At 47.4% G+C, this 22,460-nt stretch overlaps 1 protein-coding gene across 2 annotated transcripts; it reads left to right on the forward strand.

Annotated features, from left to right (window-relative positions):
* The first annotated feature begins 1,090 nt into the window (after window positions 1–1,090).
* On the forward strand, window positions 1,091–13,268 carry BAX (BCL2 associated X, apoptosis regulator). Of its 2 annotated transcripts, XR_014150399.1 has the most exons (7): window positions 1,091–1,245; window positions 4,111–4,159; window positions 4,480–4,647; window positions 6,770–6,905; window positions 7,015–7,119; window positions 8,887–12,696; window positions 12,734–13,268. XR_014150399.1 is itself a non-coding variant. In XM_081835902.1 (6 exons), exons 1-6 carry the CDS (start codon window positions 1,167–1,169, stop codon window positions 8,986–8,988), a joined length of 639 nt encoding a protein of 212 aa, XP_081692028.1. In that variant the 5' UTR covers window positions 1,091–1,166; the 3' UTR covers window positions 8,989–13,268. The 2 variants fall into 2 exon arrangements, 1 of the variants encoding a protein (XP_081692028.1); XM_081835902.1 differs by having other exon boundaries at window positions 8,887–13,268.
* Window positions 13,269–22,460: the final 9,192 nt, after the last annotated feature.

Genomic DNA, 22,460 nt, shown 5'->3' on the forward strand with positions numbered 1-22,460 from the left:
ACAGGTGGTCAGAGCATCATGGCCCAAGCAGAGAGCAGGCAAAGTCACTCTTCCCTCACCACGCGACCTTTCGCAAGCTGTACGACCCTATTCCTGCATTTATGTGCCATGTGATTGATTTCACAGCCAATCACTTCAAGCGTTACACACAAACACACATATCCGCCATCGTGCGCGTTGTGCTCCTGTAAAGGCAACGTAGGCAGTGGTGTGAATAGCAATACTTCATTTAATTAATGGGTTTGGGGTTTTTTATTTAAACAAAAAAGTTTGAAGTTATTTATAAAAAAAACAAAAGAAAAGAAAAACATTGGAGGAAATGCATCCATCTAGTGCTTTTTTCCTGGAGGGACGCAGGGGTAACATACCCCTAATCATTTTGTGAATCTAAGTTTGGCCTCATTGAGGGGCAGTATTTCAATATGAGTAGGAAAATGAGAGTACCCCTAACCATTTTTAAAGAAAAAAAGCACTGCTCCATCTAACCCGGATTAGCCCCAACAAATGTTAACCATAAGTGCTGCAGATCCCCAGGATCTTAACCTGTGGGTCCCCAGATGTTGTTGGACTGCAACTCCCATCATCCCTGACGTCTGGCCTTGCTAGCTAGGGGTGATGGGAGTTGTAGTTCAACAACATCTGGGGACCCACAGGTTGAGAAAGGCTGGAAGCCTGTTTCCTCAATAAAGGCAACAGGTCTCCTATTTTCAGCATCACCGGAGAAAACCTCCACGAAACAAAATGCTGAAGTAGAAAGACCATGAGCCGCCCTGGCTCCGCCGCTGCCTTCTTTCTTACGGACACCGCTGCCGCCAAAACCTCCACCCATCTCTAAGGCTGGGGAGGTCTGTCTTTGGAGGGGAAAGGAAAGGCCCCCCCTGGAACCGGAATCTCGCCCTGCATGTGTCCCTCTACAGCTATTTCTAACTCTATGCGCTTCTTGCTCAACCCGCGTTCCACCCCGGAAACTTCGCGAGCCGCTCCGGCCCCTTCCACCTCTCTGCTGCCTTGCCTCCCGTCACGTGGCCGGCGACGGGCCTCTCCCGCCCTCGGCGCTCGCTGCTCTATATATCCGCCCCTCCTATCTAGACTACGTCACGTGATTTTCTGCAGGGAGGCTGCCGGCCGCGGGTTGGGCAGAGCCGGGTGGCTGTGGAGGAGGAGAGATGGCGGCGGCGGGCCCTGGGAAAGAGGAGCAGCAGCCGCCGGAGCCCCCTCCGCGGAGAGGGGGTGAACCTGCCCGAGGTATGGGGAGGAGGGTGTTATGGGGAGAGGCAAAGCACTGCAAATTGGGGGCGGGGGGGGGAAGCCTCCTCTTTAGTGGGAGAGCATGAGAATCTGGGTGGATCAGACAGAGAGAGAGAAGCCACCCAGCGCCCATCCCTCTGTATGTCTGCTCGGACTTAAACCCCGCGGAGTTAAATGTGGGGTTTGCTCATTTATGCACTGACCATGGGGTATGTGGGTCCGGGGTGTGTGTTTTAGCATCCCGCTTCCGGTAGTGGTCCACCCATTGAGTGAAGTCCGTGGGCATGCCAGGGCATGCAGCTGTACTCCATTTATTTATATAATTATTTGGGGGGGCGATTTTATTTAATATTTGCTTATTTATTTTAAATCTGCCCTTTCGCCAAGAAGCACGTGGCGGCGGCATACAGGTTTCTCTTCCTACCCCCACCCCGCGCTCCAGCCTAACGGTGGGCAAACTGGTTGTTACTGGGAAGCCCAAAAGTTAGGGTCTGAAGACAAGGGGATCTGATCTTCTGTATTGTCTCCCACCCACCCCCGCCCCTGCGGCTGGTATTTCACCTAGCTATCGCAGTTGTAGGCAGATCTGTCCTCTGTGAGAGTTTATCCTTGTGTTATCCCTGATAAACTAGTCATTCGTGTCAAGTTGGTGGTCCTTGTCTCCAGCCAAGTGCCTCTGGTCAAACCAAGTGAGGCATTTACCACCATGGGTTTGCCTGACACCATTTTTTAAGCCTTTCACCCAGGCCTTTCAAACAGCTAGTGTCTGGTCCCCTTAATTTTAAAACCTATGTTCTTATTGTTTTGTGTTGCCTTTTAATCGGTTTGTTTGTTTTCTGGGGTGCCTGGACAACTTAGCATTATGGGGCTTTTGTGTAAATTTATATAATGAAAGGCAAGTAGATGCCTCCTTGAACTTTACCGCCTAAATTTAGATCCACGTGGGGGTGGCTGAGGCAAGCAGTGAATGTGAGCAAAATGCTCTCGTACATAACAGGCTTTGTTTTGTTCAGGGATGCACATTGAACATTGTGTCAGACTTAACCATTATGGAGGAGTAGCGGAATTGTTCAGTGTAGCAAAGGAGGTTTCTTATATTTTAGTCAAACAACTCTTTGCTCTGTGTGAGCTAGGTTAGTTAGAGCGTGGTGCTGATAATGTCAAGGTTGCAGGTTCAGTCCCCTTATGGGACCGCTGCATATTCCTGCATTGCAGGGGGTTGGACTAGATATAGATAATCCTTGGGGTTCCTTCCAACTCTACAATTCTATGATTCTCTGCAGGCAGATGAGTGGATAAATTGTCTGGTCTCAGGCAGGAGTTTGCCTAAGATACCTTATGGGGAGCTGCGGTGGGATAGTGAAGGAAGTGTGGAATGATTATCTGTGTAAATGTGCTGTAGAATACAAACAAAGCATTTAGGAAACGGACTGAGAAACTCCGATTTCCGCATCCTAATCTTGTACATAAAGTGGTGGCTCAAGAGGTGGCTTCAAATCCCATTTCAGCTAATGACTATAGGCCAGTCTATACAATATACTTGCCATGTGGACCCAGATTTTAAAAATCAGCCTGCAGTTGCTCTGCTTTTTCCAAATCACTCTGGAAGGTTGCTCCAAGCCAGCTTCTTGTGATGGGTGTAACGTGTACACCTCTTCTCAGTCTTGGGCCCAACGCTTTTGTCTCAAGCTTTAAATGAGAAACAAAAACTGTCACCTGAGTCAGCCACTGTAAAGATGAATGACAGAGCAGTAAAAAACAAGAAGTGCCACGCAAATGATTAGTCATAACAATAAAAAAACACATTTATGAGAAACGGGAGTCTGCTCAGGGAAACGAAAGGCAAATGGGTTTGTTTACCTGGGTAAGTAGAGGAGGAAAGTCTTGTGAGCTTCAGTGAGTCTCCTGCTGCCATCTCCAGGAGAGGTGGGGAGTGGTCCCAGTGTGTAAGAGCAGGTGGGATCTGGGGCTCTTGTTTTCTCTAGTAGGATAGAGAGTCTTCTGTGTAAGAGCATCATACAGTAGTAGGGAGAGAGAAAACTTTTTCTCCTCGTATTATGGCATGGGGGCCAGGGAGTTGTCCCGTTAAACTGAAAAGTAAAAAATGCTTTGGAAAAAAGAATGTTCGGACAAAAAGTGCAGCTTCATACAGTGCATGATTAACTTATACCTTTCACTGCCGTAAGATGTGATGATGTCTGCTGTGGCTTTAAAGCACAAGAAAGCAAATTCACGGAGAATACATAGCTGTTCATTATTATGGGACCTATGTGCCCAGAGGCAGTATGTTGCTGAGTACTAGTTGCTGGGATGTTACACTCAAGGAATGAACCCACCCAGAGGACCATGTGATAGTCTTCTGAGGCCCTTCTTCCTGTGATTCCTGAGAGGTCCAGAGGGTGGCCTTTTCTGTGGTGGCTCCCCATTGGTGGAATGCTCTCCCCCGGGAGGCTTGCCTGGCACCTTTATTACATATCTTTAGGTAGCGGGCGAAAATGTTTTTTTTCAACCAGGAGTTCGACTGATTAACATTCTATGGCTTTTAAAATGTGTTTGTGGGAGGGGCTGTTATTGTTCTGTCTCTGTTTCTGTTTTATTTTGTATTTTGTCCTTTGCTGTTGTGAACTGCCCTGGGAACTTGAGGTGTAGGGTGGTGTACAGATTTAATAAAGAAGGATAATGAAGGAAGGCTCTTGCTCCTGTGCCCTGTGTGTGGGCTTTGAGGGAGCTTCTGATTGGCTGCTGTGGGAAGCGGAAATGTGGTTCAGATTGGTGTTGTTAAAGGGTACTGCCCTTCTATACCTAGGGACCATCTCTCCTCTGCCTTGCTTATTTTCACGTCATGCTTCTGATTCCTTCCAGGCTCCAGATCAGATCAGATTCTTCAGACGGGAACTGTTCTTCTCAAGGGGTGAGTGCTCAGAACGGAAACATATCTGCAGGAAATGTCTGGAAGCTCATTTGTACTGCAGTGGTGGGGGACCAGTGCCCCATCCCGGTGTTCTCATGCTGCCAGCATTTATCAGCCCATTAGCACGTTTGGGGATTGTGGAAGTCATAATCTCAACAACATCTGAAGAGGTTCCCTTACTATAGCAGAGCTTTCTAGGGAAGGAGGACATAAAGCCTTGACTTTTGTGCTTGGGGCTTCCTCTGGTGAGCAGTGGGATTGGGGTTAGCTTTCTCTGGCTGAAGACTTCCCTATCATCTCTCTCTTGCATCCTGTGGCAGCTTTATCAGGGACCGAGTGCAGTGCTGTGGAGACTCGGGACGTATTGATGCGACAATGGCAGAGCTTGGGGTCTCCGAGTCTGAGGCTTGCGACCCGAAAACCAAGCAGCTGAGCGATTGCCTGCGCCGAATTGGAGACGAGCTGGATGGGAACATGGAGCTGCAGAGGTGCGTTTTACTATCACGTGGGGGCGAGAAACCAGCGTAATAGGCCCTTCTTCCTGGTATTGTTTATCAGCAAATGGGAGTAGAACCAGCGGAAGCACAATTGCCTTTCTGTCCTCTACCAATTCTGTGCCTCTTTATTGATAGCAAGGGGAAATGCCCATCCCTGTGCTGTGTATGCAGAAGAGGAACTTGCTTTTTCCTAGTTTAACTTGTTAACTATCCTTCACCATAAGCTCCTGGAAAGATGCAGGATTAAAACAGCACAGGTAGGATTAAAAAACCTGCTGCAGCCACCTTGGCTACCTTGTCTAACCTTGTACAGTTATTATTATACCACTTCAACCAAGCATGGCTTCCCCCAAAGGGCCCTAGGAAGTATAGTTTGTTAAGGGAGCTGAGAGTTATTAGGAGACCTCGTTCCCCTGCCAGACCTAAAATCCCCATACAGTGGTACCTCTGGTTACGAACTTAATTCGTTCTGGAGGTCCGTTCTTAACCTGAAATCATCCTTAACCAGAGGTACCACTTTAGCTAATGGGGCCTCCTGCTGCTGCCACACCTTCAGCACACAATTTCTGTTCTTATCCTGGGGCAAAGTTCTTAACCCGAGGTGCTACTTCTGGGTTAGCGGAGTCTGTAACCCGAAGTGTTTGTAACCCAAGGTACCACTGTATTTCTCTGGGAAGAGGGATTGATTGCTAAACCTTCTGGAAGTTGTAGCTCTCTGTGGGGATGCTGTTTAGGTTTTGCACCGAATGCAAACCTCGCCACCGGGGTTTGGTTCACTCGGGGGATTCTGAATGGATTTGGACGTCTGCCCAAAATACCACTCCTTTTTATTCAGGGAAGGTTCCCAATTTCCTCTTCCAGCACGACTTGTACTTGGCCGCGTTTAAATCTGATCCCGAGTGCAAGCTGTGCTGCTTCAGCCAAGAGTCAAACCCACCAAATGTTATATGAGATCCGCTGCTAGACAGGTTAGATGGCCCCACCCACCTGTCAAATGTGGCTCACAGAAGCCACAATGAATCTGGCTTGCCAGCTGGAAGTGATTCCCCAGCTCGATATGGACAGATGAAATGCAGTTCTGTTCCAAGAACCTCTTGTTGTGTATGTTCGCATGCTTTGAGCACAGAGAGAGAGCACACCTGCAAGATCCTCTCCAGGTGACACAGTGTCAAAAGTGGGGTAGAAGGCGGCAGGTTTTGCTGTGATTCCAGCTAGGCTAGGCTAATTCTCCTCTTCACCAAGTGGTTATTGAGACACTAGCTTGTTTTTCATCTTTGACACCTCCTCCCTCTTCCCCTGTCCTTCTGCATCACCCATTCCTGGCTTCTGCTTCTTGGTGGCCCTAGTGTGTGATGAAATGTTTGAGGCTGGCCTAGAGAGAGAACTTACTGCATCACTGCATGGGGCTTGTGAGGACAGACAAGACCAAGTAAAATAGAAGTGCTTCCACTCCTTTTTCATGGACATCAAACACTCCTGCAACGGGAGACAGGATGCTGATTAGAATGTGCTTCTGCCCCTTTGGGGAACTTTGTGGGTGGCCTTTGTTTCATATTCCACCTGTAAACAAATGTGTTAGGTGTGGGGAGTTTTTTGCCCGCTTGCTTCCCATAACATAGGCTAGGCATCTGGGTATGGTTGCATTTCTTTTCTGGCATCCTCAAATTTTGCAGGGGCTCTTTTCAGAGTGCACATTTACACCTGGCTTCTAATATGCTCTAATTGGGATTTCATGCAAAGGAAGCTGGGTACCCACTGTGGGCCATCTTGCTTTGGAGTAGGGATGGGGAAACTGGTTGACTTTCTGATGTCACTGAGCTTACAACTGCTGCCGATCCGGATGGGGTTGGAGTCTAGAGGGCAGAATTTGGCTGGGTGACTTTCTGATCTCTTCTCTGTGGTTGACTCTCTGCCTTGTCAGATGCATGTGTGCTGAACTTATTAAATGGCATTAGCTTTTTACAGAAGCCTCAGGTCTCTCTTTTTTCTGAGTCTGCACTGAGCCCAAGTGCTTTGTGGTTTGTGTGGGAGGAAACCTCAGTGTTGCCAGCGTCTTCTCTGCTGCTAGAAGCATGCCTAACCTGAGCTACTCCTTATCCTGTGTCCCCTGCAGAATGATAGAGCAAGTTCAGATGTATCCTCCCAAGGAAGTTTTTTTCCGAGTGGCTGCAGAGATGTTCTCGGACGGAACCTTCAACTGGGGCCGTGTGGTGGCTCTTTTTTACTTCGCTTGCAAGCTGGTCCTCAAGGTGGGTGTGTCATGCTCCCAGCCCCACCCCAGCTGGTCTGGCCTCTCCTTTACTGCATCTAATAACGGGCTGCTCTTCCCTCTTTTCCCCTTTCCTCACCCTTGGGCAGGCAATTTGCACTAAATTACCAGAGCTCATAAGGACAATCATCAGCTGGACCATGGAATACATCCAGAATCATGTCCTGTCCTGGATTCAAGCCCAGGGAGGATGGGTGAGTATACAGTGATGCTTTTGGGCATAGAAAATCTTAGGCTAGGAGTGGGCAGACTTCAGGCTTTTGGAATCTGCTTGGCTTTTGGGCTGTTGTTTGTTTATGAGAACCATACCAGCCAGAATCAGGTGGGAAACACTTGGAATGAAGGAACAGAGAGTGTCTCTGTGTACATGAAGCTAAGCACAGGCATTGTGTTTTCAGTACCAAAAGTGAACACACAAATCCTTTAACAAGTAAATCCACTCCTGGTTTTCCACAGTGCTTTCTCATTTACAGCAGCCTAATTTTGTAGAGTGATGATGATGATGATGATGATGATGATTGCACCTTAAAAGTGAACAATGAGGAAGCCTTGCAAGGCTGTTGGATAGTCAGCATGATTTGAGTAGCCCGTTTAGTGAGTATGGGTGTCAAGTAACAACTTCAGCTGCCTTTCTCGCTGATTAGTTTATCATACCTTAAAAAGCTTACATATTATGAAAATCTGAATATACGTTGCCTCTTGTTGATGTCTTTTGGGTGATAGGAACCAAGCAATTCCTGTGCCTAGGTTTTACTTTCTGCAGCCCTTCCCCCCACCCCAGTCAATACTCCCCCCCCCCTTTGACTGATCTCTGTTCCTCCAGGTTAGCTGGAGAGAAGAGTACCTGGTTGGGCCAGTGGGGGTGGTGTTGAAGGAGCAGAGGCTGCAGGGCAGTAACTTGTGATTGGAGAGAAGGTTTAACACAGTCTGCTGGCATCCCCCCCTTTTTGCTGTTTAAAACTGTACCCCTCTTCTGCCCCTTTCTGCATGTGATTGGAGCAGATCCAAATACCAACACAGGGCTTTTCTCCCATCATGGAGCATTGCAGTATAATAATCATCATCATCTCTTATTTATACCCCACCCATCTGGCTGAGTTTCCCCAGCCACTCTGGGCGGCTTCCAATCAAGTGCTAAAAACAATACAGCATTAAATATTAAAAACTTCCCTAAACAGGGCTGCCTTCAGATGTCTTTTAAAGATAAGATAGCTACTTATTTCCTTCACATCTAAAGGGAGGGTGTTCCACAGGGCGGGAGCCACTACCGAGAAGGCCCTCTGTTTGGTTCCCTGTAATCTCACTTCTCGCAATGAGGGAACCGCCAGAAGGCCCTCAGCACTGGGTCTCAGTGTCCAGGCTGAATGATGGGGGTGGAGATGCTCCTTCAGGTATACTGGGCTGAGGCTGTTTAGGGCTTTAAAGGTCAGCACCAACACTTTGAAGTGTGCTCGGAAACGTACTGGGAGCCAATGCAGATCTCTCAGGACCAGTGTTATGTGGTCCTGACGGCCACTCCCAGTCACCAGTCTGGCTGCCACATTCTGGATTAATTGCAGTTTCCGGGTCACCTTCAAAGGTATCCCCATGTAGAGCACATTGCAGTAGTCCAAGTGGGAGATAACTACAGCATGCACCACTGGCAAGACAGTCCGCGGGCAGGTAGGGTCTCAGCCTGCGTACCAGGTGGAGCTGGCAGACAGCTGCCCTGGACACAGAATTAACCTGTGCCTCCATGGACAGCTGTTCAAGAACTTAAGAATCTCCTGCTGGATCAGTCACTGGTCCAGCATCCTGTTCTCGCAGCAGTCAGCCAGATACCTTTGGGAAGCATGCAAGCAAGACCTGAGCGCAAGAGCCCTCTCCCCTCCTTCGGTTGCCATTAGTGGGACTTTACTGCCTCTGACATGTCTCTGCATGCTTTTTCTCACTACTGCCATCCTTTTTTCTTTCCCTTCCAGGAAGGCCTCCTGTCCTACTTTGGCACCCCCACTTGGCAGACCATTGCTGTATTTGCCGCAGGTGTCTTGACTGCCTCGCTGACCTTCTGGAAAATGTCTTAATCCTCACCCCCCCCAACCAAAAGGGGGCCTTTTCATTGTGATGACAAAGCGGGGGAGTCACTTTCCCTTCTTTTTTTCTAATCAAAGAATGAAAATTGGCTAGGATTTTCCCCCTCCTGTTATGGGCAGGGGGGCTTTTAAAACAAATGCTCTCATTATCTTGGTGCCTTTTTTTTCTTTTTAAGTGCACACCCTTCTTTCACGCAAGGAATGTGTACTATTTGGCTTTGCTTTTTGCCTATCTGTGCCTCTTAGGGTCAGAGGACATGGAGTGTGTCTGGGCTGTGGACTATGAAATGAAGGATCTGAGTGGCTGTTCTTGCTTGCTGGAGGGTCTGTCGACGCTGCTGAATTCCTGTTCAGTTTTCGAAGAAGAGGATGACTCTCTCAGGTGGCATCTCTCAAACTGAAGTGAGACCACTCTCTAGAAATGCAGATTGAGAAATCCTCAAGAGGAGAGAACCGAATTCTTTCCCTACAGAACTTGAGAAATTGTCTGAGCAGATGATAGCTGTTTGGATTTCAGGATTTCAAGGCAACTTCCTGACCCGGCTAAGAATCAGCACTGCCCAGGAAGTGAATTTAGGCAGAGACTCTGCAGCAACCGATTTGTGTGTTAGGTCTTCGTTTTTCTGTTTGCCTGTCCTTGTTTTGAGGAAACTTCCATACCTGTTAAAACAGTAGGAATTCCAGAGCCTTGTTTCATTCTACCAGATCCATCTGTTTTTCTAGAGAAAAACTCTAGGTGGTGCTAAAGAGAAGCACTCATGCATGTGCCCCAAGACAAGAAAGCAAGAGAAGTGCTTTTAGAAAGCAGTTGTTCTCCAAGTGGAACAGAAGACATTGCAAGAAGGAAAATTCACCTGTCCCACGGAAAAAGCTTTCAGAGGCTGGAGAGAGCCTTGGGGGCTTAGAAAGCAGAAGTAGTGAGGAGGGTTTGCAGGTTGGGTTTCTGCCTATCCCACAGAGTTTTCTCATCTCACTGCTCATCTCTTCTCCGTTCTGTATTTTAATGGATTAATTGTCCTCCAGGGGTTTATTAGGCAAAAAGAAAAGAAGAAGAAAAGCACCAAACTGTACTGGCAAACCTTCCTACTCCATGTGCCAGTGTGGAATATCTTAATCCTACCTGTAATGGGGGCATTTGGCTCTGTGCGGCTTCTCTTCTTTCTCTCCTTTCCCCCACATGCACAGTGATAAGGTATTGTGACTGCATATCAGCAGATGAGCACATAACACCCCGAAACCTGTGCTACCGTGCTGGCAGCGCACCTTGAAACACGTGGCGTTTACTTTCTTGCCAACAGGTGCTTGAAAACCTAACTACTTACTGTAGGGGGCAGAGCTTTTGTCCTTACCTAGCAGTCTTGGGTGTCTGCCTCGTTGTTCCCCTTTCCTCCAGTTCATCAGTTGCTCATTGTAATGGGTTCTCAAAAATACTTATTACCAGTCAGCATCTTCCCTGATGTTTCGGAGAAAGTTGTTCATGGCAGATGGAGACAGACAGGTGCGGGACTGTCTGGCACAAGGGGGTGAAGGGTGGCAGAGAACTATGCTGCTGGAACTGCTGAGGTATATATTGGGTGGTTTGGGGGGCCTGCTTTGCCCCGTAACTGGCAAAATCCACTTCCTGTAGTCTTCTTCTTAGTTAGGCAACCTTTCAGTCACCAAGCCATCCCTCCTGCTGCCTGGGTGCCAGGAGAGAACTGGGTGCATGTGCCCGCTTTGAGGAAGCACAGGGGCTCAAAATAAGGCACAAGTGAATGGCTGGAGCAGTTTGGCCTTCTCAACTGCTTAACTTTGCTGAGGAACTGGATAATACCACTTGAGACCGTCAAATCTGGCAAAGAAGCTTCTGTCCCCGATTCCAGCAGCAGATGCTTCTCAGAGGCCATCTTGGGAAGGGGAGGGTGATGGCACACAGCAGAGAAGGGTCCAGCAGAGAACGGCATTTGGGTATCTGAATTGCTGCCTTCCAGATATTGTGAGCTACCGCTCCCATCCCCCTCAGCCAACAGGGTGTGCTGGTGAGGCACAAGGGAAGGCTAGGTGATTCCATAAGCAGAGGCAAAAGGCTCATGTGGTTGCCAAGGCCTGTGCAGTGTCGGTGGCAAGCCTGTAACCCTCCAGGTGTTGTTGGCTGCAGTTCCCATCATCCTCCGCCATTGGCCAAGACTGGCTGGGGCTGATGACAGGAATGCAACAACATCTGCAAGGTCACTCGTTCCCCGCAACTCGCACAGTGCCTCTTGCAGCCTATACATCCCTTCCCCCATCCCCAGCTGTACACATAATTGACAGCACATACAATCGGGGCAGGATATGACACCTAGAAGCCCCCAATAATCTTCCTTTACAGCCGTTGGGCAAATCGGTTCAGCCCTATGTTTCGTCGTGAAGCTGGTGGGGAAACGAGGAGGGGGAAGTTTAAGATTTGGAGCATGAAAGATCCCATAGTGGTGTGGGAGAGGCGGGTCAGGGAGAACCAAATGTACTTGAATAATTATATTGGGAGGGGGGATTTTGTTACCTCAGGGGTTGGGTTTGCGGGAGTGTAACGTCATTAAGGGAGGGGCTTGAGTTTTTCCCCATTGGGGTGGGGTGGGGGGACAGACAGGAAAATGCATATTGCTGTTGGGATTGGGATGATGGGCATCTGAAGTCTTATATTTGGAGTCTTTGATGTCATGACTTTGATTGGGATTGTAGAGTCTGGAAGTGGAAATGAATTGAACTGGGAGGTTGGGGAGGGGAGGATTCTGAAATAATGGGTTTTCAGTGCTTTGATAATCTCAATATGTGGGGTGTTTTTTTCTGTTTGTTTCTCTTCTAAGGGCTTCTGGGGTATTAAGGAAGCGTGGTTAATGGTGCAAGAAAACGTTGGAGGGTTTAACTCCTGGGTTTAAACATCACCACCTGAGGGGCAGTTCATGTCTGGATAGGTTTTGTGTCAGCTACTCTGCAGCCTTGATTGTTAATTGTGGGTTGCATTACAAATATGCCAAGACCTGTATGTGTGTGTGTGACCCTGGGTTTGCCCCCTTCTTGGGTATGTGTCTTGCCCTGTATTTCTGTTCCCGAAGCCCCACCCAGCATCATTCTTTATTTTCTTCTTCTTTTTGTGACTAATCTCTTTTTCTACCAGCATCTTCAGCTGTTCTCTTGATGCCCAGTGGACTTGCTGCTCATCTATTTGGGCAAGTGCCAAAGGGGCTGTGGCAAACAACTGCTGAGAGGTTCTCTGGGTGTCCACATTTGCCAGCTAATCTCATGGTGGTGGTGGAGTTGAACACACAAATGGTCCTGCTGAATGGGCTGTCTCCAGTATGGAGGCAGGCACTCGTGCCAAGGGACCAGGCCCACACTATACATTTCAAGCTCTCTTAAATCATGTTAGAACAGCCATGGCTTCCTCCAGAGAATCCTGGGAGCTGTAGTTTGTTAAGAGTGCTGAGTTAAAGAGTTGCTAGGAAACCTATTCCCCTCCCAGAGTGGTTTCCAGAGTGGTTTAACAATATTTCTTCCCAGGGAACTCTGGGAATTGCAGCTCTGTGAGGGGGAAAACACATCTCCAAACAGCTCTCGGTGCTTTTAACTAGCTACAGTTCCTAGGATTTTTTAGGGGAAGCCATGTGTGTTAAAAGTGGCATAGCATTGCTTTAAGTGTATGTTGCAAATGTGGCGTAAATCAGTCTCTCCTGCTGAGCCGTGACCTGCTTCTGAAATGGAGGTGAGCTGTTGGCAGAGGTCCTTAAAGCGTCAAGGCCAGCAAGCAGCAGTGGTTCAGCCTTCTCCTACTCCACCCTCCCACAAAATCTGCTTCAGGCTGGCCTTCAGCAATGGCTGCTTTTGATTCAGGAGGGAGTGGGGGGGGTGAAGTGATAATGTCGTTGAGACAGGGGAGACACAAGTCCCTTAGCGAGGCCTCAGAATTTGTCAGTAGGTTTGCCCCCTCTGTGTCTCTGCAGAGTGCCATGTTATTTCATTGGGGGGAAAACATTTAACAGTGCGTATTTCTGTGTTTTGGCATACACTGCAAGAGATCCACAGCCCTGGAGCATAGCAGAGGGTAATAGGCCCCAATGGAGGGTACAGCCAACAGCAATCTCATCTGGCTGCCATGAAGCCAGCCTTGTACTGTAACTTGAAGGGTGGCGGCAGCTGTCTTAACAGTTGAGGTTGATTCACATGTCTCTTTCTATGCAAATGACCCCTTACCGACGCAATAGTTTCTGTACTTTTTTAAAATAAATCAAATTACCCATTTTATAATTTTTTTTTAAGGAAAAAAAAGTTTGATACATCTTTTCTGATCTGTTAACTGTGAAGTTACAGTTTTTTGTTGGTGTGTGGCAATGAATTAAAAGATTTTTTTAAAATTAAATTGCAAGTCTTGGGAGTTATTCATAAAGGGGGGAATAAACCTGTATGAATACAGCCTGCCAACTGACTGATATAAGATCGACCACCAAGGTCCCTGCTGATTTTTGGGATTATTGCAAAAGGCTGCTGGGCCTTGATCTGATCTAGCAAACCCTTGCATGTGTTCTTACATAAAGAATGCATAATACTCTGTTTCACTTAACCCAGATTAGTTATGCTTTATCTGTGTTAGATCCTGAGTGTGCGTGCTTGGTTGGTAAATGGAAAACCCAAGTTTGGTTTGAGGACTACAGAGATATTACCATATTGGCCCGAATATAAGCCGCACCTGAATATAAACCACACATGTAAAATTAAAGGGGAAAGAAAAAAAGACAATACCTGAGGAGGAGCGGGGGCCAAGGAGGCAGCGCCTTAACTCCGGCAGCAGTGCTTCCAGAGGGTCAGCACCACCATGGGTCCCCAAAGGGATGAGAGAGGCGGAGGCTGGTGGGACTCACGCCCCTTGGCAGGCTAAAGCCAGGCAGCACCTCGGGATAGTGCTAGTCCCAGCACACCGGCTACATCTCCTGTTACTCCTCCTGGAATACCTTCTTGCTCTTTCACCCACGCTCCTCCCTTCCTCGCTGCCTTCTGGCTCCCTCTCAGGGACCCCCTCACCACGCTGCCATCTTGGGAGCCGGCCCAGTCGAAACCAGGCAGCATCCGGGGACAAGCCCGCTCCAAGCCAATTTTTGTAAGGTCACGAATATAAGCCGCACTTTTAACTTTTCACGATCAGAATTGGGGGGCGGGGAGGGAGTACGGCTTATATTCGAGCCAATATGGTACAGTACAATATGGTACCTCAGGTTAAGAACTTAATTCGTTCTGGAGGTCCGTTCTTAACCTGAAACTGTTCTTAACCTGAGGTACCACTTTAGCTAGTGGGGCCTCCCTCTGCCGCAGCACAATTTCTGTTCTCATCCTGAAGCAAAGTTCTTAACCCGAGGTACTATTTCTGGGTTAGCGGAGTCTGTAACCTGAAGCGTCTGTAACCCGAGGTACCACTGTATTAAACAATGGACCATGCAAGAATGCAGCCTGACCACCAGGGGTCTCCCTCCTTCCCTCTCAGCAGGTGGCCGCTAGGGAAAGGACACTTTCCATGATAGCACCCAGATTCATTCATTTTTCTCTCTTTTCTCACCCTCCAGTTGTCAAGCAAATCCTCTCCAGGTATTTTATTCTGACCTGCCCTCTTCTGCTTGGAGGATATGTTGAGCCCTTTAATGGTTTTATATATAGCTACTGGCTTTGCTGCATTTACCTCTATCGCTTTATTGTTTCGATGTTGTGTTTTGATTTTAAACCATATTGAGGCTGTTAGTGGCAAAAGGGGACAGATGGAGACACAAATCCTAAGCTCTGCTAATATCAGGGTAACTCTTTGCCCCAACAGCCTCAGTTCCTTGTTCGCAGCCTACTTGGGGTGGGGGTCCAGTACTGGGTGGAGCAACAGATGCTACTCTTACTGCTTTAAGGAAGGCAGCAGCCCAGTGCATGCAAAAATCAGAGAATTCTATATGTACAGTATCCCTTTCCAGAGGCATGTTTGCAGTTCAAGGACACTTTCCACCCAGGCAAAGTAGGATGCGAAGGGGAGCAGGCATGGCCCGGGGAGAGTACCGAGGGCCGGACAGAAAGTCCAGGAGGGCCACATTTGGACCCTGGGCCTGAGGTTTCCCCCACCTCAGTCTTGGGCCCCTCACTAAGCTTGTTGACTCCACACTCCTTTCAGCATGACAGAACGCGTAGCAGGTCACAACCCACTGAAATTCCTGGCTGAGGTGTCTGAGCACCTGTTTGCTATGGGGATCAACTGGGGCTGGATCCTTGTCATCTTCTACTCTGTGTACAGAGTCATCGCCCAGGGAGGCAAAGGAAGGATCTTCAAAGCAGGGGTGACTGCAGTGCCATCCCTGAAGAGGCTGGGGGTGGGTGCTTAAAAGTCGTCCGGATTATCAGGTGGCTTTTGCAACATAGCTGTGCCTTCTCATTCCAGTAACCTAACAATTTCTAGAGGCAAATTAACAACGCAGAGGACACATTTTAGGTCCATTTTGACCAAGGAACGTGCCAACAGCTGCATCCCTATCTGTCAGCCATAATAGTCCCTTGGGGGCAACTTGGGGCAGTCACTCTTTCGGTCTTGCCTACCTCACAAGGTTGTTGTGAGGAAAACACAGACTGCACTCCTGTGCTTACTTACCTGGGAGTAAACTCCATTGAACACTAGGATTTACCAAATACCATATGGAATCCTGTTCTCACTCATTTTGGAGTTAGTCCCACTGAACTCAGGCTGGCAAACCACTTCCTCCAGCACACGCCTAACGATGCTTATTCTGAATTAAGTCCCACTAAATTCAATGGCGCTTACTCCCTAGTGAGGGAATCTAGGGTGATATCCTTAAGACTGTCACAAGCTGCCAACTTTTATTCTCTCTCTCTCCTATTCTCTCTTTCCTTCACGCCCTTACCCATTTTTGGCGGGAAAAATGAAGATCTTCCCTGAAGAAGAGTTCTGGTGAACTCTAAAGGTTACTCATTACTCTGCATTTTTTGTTACTCATAAAGTGTTAGGAGAGTTATAGTACCTCTGGTGAGGGACATATAATGCTGCTTCTGGGGTACTTTGTTCACCTTTAGTCCCCACTCTGCACTCAGCTCTCACCTGTGGCTCCTAGAAGCTGTCAGCATGGGTCAGTGGCCACACCCTGGGAACGGCTTTGACTGACCATCTAAATGAGGTGAAGATAGCCGATGGGTCTCAAACCCTCAGTGAGTTAGGGACTTCCCTTGCATGAAAAGACTGGTTCCAGTGGATTGAGCAGACAATAGTGAGTTCCAATGGTCAAGAAGATGGTTTCTACACATGCTGTGGAGGTGAGGGGCAGATAAGGCTTGTCAACCTGGGGAGGCAGCCCATCTAGAAGAAGGAACACTCCAGTCCTAAGCCTCTGCTGCCTTGTGGGACATCTTTGGGAGAAGAAAAAGCTAAGGAGTAAACCCTACACAAATCTGGAGTGGAGTCCCTAAAATGGTTAGATTATGCTTGTATGCCTCCTCCTGTCAACTCCTGCAGCCAAACGTATTGTTCTGCTTTCCTTTGGGGCCACATCAGCGAGTCCAAGAGTCTTGTCATTGGACCTCCATACATACCACCCAGGCTTGCACCCCAGGGAGGTCACTGCTGCTAGTGCAGAGTTTTGACTTCACCCCCGGAGGCACACGCCATTGTCTCTCGAGACAGATGGATGCCAACAACAATAAAGGTATTATACTACTGTTAAGTCTGGCTTCTCTCTACTGAATGAGTGGCAGCATTCCTTTATTTCCTCAACTCTAGTCCAGTTCCAGTTGGTTTGACACACTGGTGGACTGGGCCATGGCCTTCTTAAGGAACCAATTGGCTGCCCGGATCCAGCAGCTGGGAGGCTGGATAAGTGACATATATGGGCAGGAATCTATAGGGCAGGGACGTTATTTGGAGTTATAGTCAAGGAGTGGAAGGACTCTTCTGTTCTCAGAAGAAGAGAAGAAGAATAGGAGGAGGAGGAGGAGGAGTTTGGATTTGATATCCCGCTTTATCACTACCCTAAGGAGTCTCAAAGTGGCTAACAATCTCCTTTCCCCTCCTCCCCCACAACAAACACTCTGTGAAGTGAGTGAGGCTGAGAGACTTCAGAGAAGTGTGACTAGCCCAAGGTCACCCAGCAGCTGCATGTGGAGGAGTGGGGAAGTGAACCCTGTTCACCAGATTACGAGTCCACTGCTCTTAACCACTACACCAAACAGCACATGCTTTGCAGGTATATTATTCCAGGTTCAAAATTCTCACTGTCTCCAGTTAGACATTATGGCAGGGATAGGAAACCTGTGGCCCATTAGATGTTTTTGACTGCAACTCCCATCTGCCACAGCCAGCAAGACCAACGGCCAGGGATGATGGGAGATATAGTTGAACAACATCTGGAGGCCATAAGTTCCTGTTCGAGATTCTGAAGGATCTAGTGCTAGAGAGCTGCCAGCCATGGTAGACAATACTGGCCCAGATGCACCAATAGTGTGACTCAGTACAAGTATATGAGCAAAAGAAAACAGAATCCTTCATTTCTATTGAGTGAACCTATTTTTAAGCTGGCCCTGAATCACATTTCTCTTTGGGGTTTACTTGTTCTGTTGAATTGCTGCTGTAGTGCTTCTTGGGCTAACTTAAAAACCATTATTACTTGTAGGTACTTTACAAATAGTTTGAGCAGGGGGCAGGCATGCCACAATTGTCAAACCCAGGCCGATCCTGGACTACCTTTCAGATGCTTCAAATCTTTTCTAATAGGTTTACTTGTTTCAAAACTGTTCCATGGGCAGTTTGCATCTCTGAAGGCAAACTGAGCACACAAACATGAGGTTCAGAACCTTGGACAATTTCATTCATCGAAAGGGCAAGTTTTTAGTTCTGAAGACTGAATACAGTATAGGTTTGACAAGACTATGAGAAGTACTTGAGGAAAACATCAGATGCTGAATGGCTGCCACGACAGAAGTTATTCCATGATTAGTCTGTAGGTCTTCATACATACTTTGCTCCTAGAAGCAAAAAAGTACTGTAAATTATGAAAGTAACAGAGGGCTTCATCACACGTCACAGAAAACCAGGTTAAATCATTGTTAAGTAAACCGTAGTTAAGCCACGATCCCTGACATACCATTATGTCCAAAGTAGGGATTGTGGTTTATTTTGCCATAGCATACCACAAACAATAAGCAAAGAACAAACTTCGGGGTGGGCTATAAACTCATTGAACTTAACAGGCCTCCATAAGTCATGCCCATTAATTTAAATGGGCCTACTCTGAATCTGACTAGCATTGGACAGAGCCCTGTGTGAGTCGTTGCTGTTTTAAGGCTTGAAATGCCACAGTTCCTGATTCAGCCATAATGCGAAGTCAGGGGTTGTGGTTTGTTAACTCACAGCAGAAGTGGTGAGGAGACTAGCAGCTCAGACCAGGACGTTCAGTGTAAACCAAGGATGGGAAACATAAGGGCCGCATTCCTTTCTGGGCAAGCTTCTGGGGGCCAATTGCCAATGACAGGCAGGGTCAGAGGCCAAAGAGCAACCAATGTGACTGTGGTTTATGGCCAGCATTATGCTCATGTGAATTAACTGTGTGCCCGCCTATTAATGGGAAATCGGCATTGGACAAGAGTGGACCCTGCTGCTGGCCTGCATTAAGAGTCATGCCAGAGAGTTGTATAAACCATTACTTGATAAGCCAGTTCAATACTGTGTGGTGCCTGAATTCAGTAAACACACTTTGGATAAGTAGATCATTGTCAAGTGTTTTTGGCTTATAGTTGATTTCTATTATTATTATTATTATTATTATTATTATTATTATTATTATTATATCTTTAAAATAGTTGCTTTTAACCTTTTTAAGGATATTTCAATTATCTTTTTCATTTGTACATATATTTTAAATTTGTATACCGCCCTATACCTGCAGGTCTCTTTGAGGTGGTTGTTGTTTTAAACAGTCAAGTACTGGACTCTTATTGTGGCAGTAGAACCTCAAATGTCTATTCAGCCATGAGGATACTGGGTCCCTTGCTGTCCCTCAGCCTAGCCTTCCTCACAGGGCTGTCGTAAGGTTCAAACTGGAAAACTCAGGTGTGCCAAGGAGCCCTTTGGCAATGCTGAGGCACTAAGGACTCAGCCCTGTCTGGAAGTCAAGCATCCTTTCTCCATAGAGCTCTTTCTTCTAATCCATGAATCTGAGGTAGCTGGTTGTGACTACTGGGCAATTCAACCCGCTAGGCACATTCAGCCTGCTTAACTGTAATACTGTAACTTGACAAGTTCTCAGATGGCAGGCTGTGATCGGTAGCTTAACATATATTAATGTAATTTAAACACTTCAGAACATTAAACAGAAGCCCCAGATCAGGATTTCCAAAGATAATTTGTTGAGATACCTGCGAGGAAGAGGCTGTTGTTGCTTGTGGCAAGGAGTCTTCCTGTCAGTACATGGAGGCTGGGTGAAAGGGGTCTGGCTTTTTGACTGGGGTTCTATATACAGTGGTACCTCAGGTTACATACGCTTCATGTTACATATGCTTCAGGTTACAGACTCCACTAACCCAGAAATAGTGCTTCAGGTTAAGAACTCTGCTTCAGGATGAGAACAGAAATTGTGCTCCAGCGGCGCAGCGGCAGCAGGAGGCCCCATTAGCTACAGTGGTGCTTCAGATTAAGAACAGTTTCAGGTTAAGAACGGACCTCCGGAACGAATTAAGTACTTAACCCGAGGTACCACTGTATATTGTCATGAGTGGGCTAACAGCTGTCTGTCACACATGCACACAGGTGTTATGGGGAACGTTTCAAGTGTCCTGCAGAAGGAAAGGATTTTCATTCATTCATTTATTACATTTATATACAGTGGTACCTTCTTAACCTGAAACTGTTCGTATCCTGAGGTACCACTTTAGCTAATGGGGCCTCCCGCTGCTGCCACGCCACTGGCATGGGATTTCTGTTCTCATCCTGAAGCAAAGTTCTTAACCCGAGGTACTATTTCTGGGTTAGCGGAGTCTGTAACCCGAAGCGTCTGTAACCCGAGGTACCACTGTACCGCCTTTATCTTCCCCTGATTTCAAGGTGGTGAACATGGTTCTTCTCCTTCCCATTTCATCCTCACAATGACCCTATGAGGGGTAAATTAGGTTAAGAGATAGTGACAGGCCCAAGCTCATCCAGTGAGTTTCATGACTGAGTGGGGATTCGAACCTTGGTTCCCTCCAAGTCGTAGACCAACACTCTCTGAGCTACAGATTGCCCTGCCAGCAAATCCACTTGCAGAGCACAGATTAACACCTTCGTCAGCCTCCTGAAATGCCAAGCACCTTCCTCCATATGAACTATAGCTAGCATTGGGGTTGGTTTTTTTCCTGCCATGCTCAGCAAAATAACATTTATCCTGAGAGATTACGGGTTGTAACCCCAAAGATGTCATCTGTTAATGAGTCCAATTAAGGCGATATAGTCCTGGCCACAAGATAGAAAAGGCCCAAGTCAGCAAGCCATGGGTGTCGTTAGTGGCTTTTAATTAGCAATTAATAACTTTCATGCCTCAGGGCCTCCGTTACAGGCTTTGCTGACTTATCAGTTTGGAAAAAGCATTCGAAAAAGAGAGAAACAAGGCCCTGGTATTCCTTGACCTCTGCTTCTGCACTCGCCTCACAGAACCTAGAATTTGAAAATAAAGACTAAGCTGCTGGTCTGCTGATGAGAAACAGGTTGATACCTGAGTTTTAATGAGGGGCACAGATCGAGGTGGAGAGTGCGGTTTGCCATGGGCATGCTGACGCCAGCTAATCCAGTTTGAGCCAGTTTTATCGGCTGAGTGGAAACATGATCCCGTCAGGGCTGTGCCTCACGTAGGCCTTGTTAATTTCCCCATTTATCCAGCCTTCTTGACACTTTACAACCCTGGGTTTTGCTGACTCAATGGTGCTGATGAAAGAGCAGAGTCAAGCCTTGTGACTGTCACTGCACACAAAGTTCATTTGAAACGAGGGGGTGGGAAGAAGAGGATCCTCTGCATCTTTGAAAATACAGAGAAATCCAGTGTGGTGTGGAAGAAGAGAGATGTCATGGGGCGGTTAAGGGGGAGGATCATACGTCGAGATTTGCAGACTCACCCTAAGTATGCATAATTGCAAGTCCGTCTGAGCCGAGTGTGACTTAATTTCCTCACATGAGTGATTAGGGTGGTCACTAGGGTCTCGTACATTTTGCCTTGGTTGAGTAGCCAGCCATTATATGTAGTGGCCACGATCCTCACCCCTGATATCTGGGAGGGGGGTATTCAGGGCAAAGGCAGTCGCTACATGGGGTCAGTGGCCCTTGTGGGGTGCTGGACTAAATGGGCCTTTGGCCTGATCCAGCCACACGCTTCTTCTTTTCTACCGAGTTTGAGAGGGTTAGGATGCTGGCTTCTGAATTCTGTGGGTAGAAATCAAGTCAGAGAGGGCAAGAGTTAAAAAGACAGAACTCCTGGGTTCTGTGGGAGGAGAGACGATTTGAACCTATCCCAAGGTCACACCAAAGTCAGAGTATCTCCCAGCCCTCCTGGAAGAGCCAGGGACTGAACTTGGGACTTTCTACATGTAAAGCAGGTGTTCTGCCACTGAGCTGCAGAAACCTTTATGTGTCTGATCCCAAGACATCCTGGGATACTACAACATATTTCATTCACATGAATTGTTTACACAGTGGTACCTTGGTTCTCAAACGGCTTGGTTGTCAAACAAATCGGCTCCTGAATGCTGCAAACCCGGAAGTAAGTGTTCTGGTTTGCAAATGTTTTTCGGAAGCCGAACGTCCGACACGGCTTCTGCTTGAGTTCAGGAAACTCCTGCAGCCAATCGGAAGCCGCGCCTTGGTTTTCAAATGGTTTTGGGAGTCGAACGGACTCCCAGAATGGATTAAGTTTGAGAACCAAGGTTCCACTGTATGCCTTTTAATGCTGTTAGCTGTGATCCTGTGCAAGCCTAAACAGTTGCCTTTTTCACTCAACTGTTTACAAATTTAGCAGCCTGCCAAGTGTGAACTCTCACAAGTGTTATGAAACTATGAACCGTTAACAAGAAGGTTGACGAATACACCCTGAAGTAATAAAAAAATTATGGGCACAGTCGTAATAGCACAGATACTTGCCCAGGACAGTTATATAGAAACATTTAATAGACATATCTGAGCCTCTTCACCTAAGATGGACTAAGGTCAGGCATTTAGATTTCCTACCCTCAGACTCAGGGTGTAGCCAGGCCCTTTGTACCTTCCAATAATTGCAATGAAGGGTGAAATTCAGCAAGGGGAGCTTTTCCCATTGTAGGGATCCAGTGAGGGAGAAGTTACATCCAGCCCAGTTCTCCCTCCTTTGCAACCTCCTCAAGCCCTGAAGCGAATAACGGCAAGCTACATACTGAAGCCATGCAATTTGGGGGCAGAGAAGTTAAGGGTGGGGAATTTACCAAAA

The sequence above is a fragment of the Podarcis erhardii genome (genome assembly GCF_964252035.2).
Source record: "Podarcis erhardii genome assembly, chromosome: 13".
Lineage (NCBI taxonomy): Eukaryota > Metazoa > Chordata > Lepidosauria > Squamata > Lacertidae > Podarcis > Podarcis erhardii.

Excerpts from the sequence above, each read along its gene's own strand:
- BAX (XM_081835902.1), top strand. The coding sequence starts at position 1,167 with ATGGCGGCGGCGGGCCCTGGGAAAGAGGAGCAGCAGCCGCCGGAGCCC. Across the intron at positions 4,648-6,769 it reads GGGAACATGGAGCTGCAGAG|AATGATAGAGCAAGTTCAGA; the intron begins GTGCGTTTTACT and ends TGTCCCCTGCAG. Across the intron at positions 6,906-7,014 it reads CTTGCAAGCTGGTCCTCAAG|GCAATTTGCACTAAATTACC; the intron begins GTGGGTGTGTCA and ends ACCCTTGGGCAG.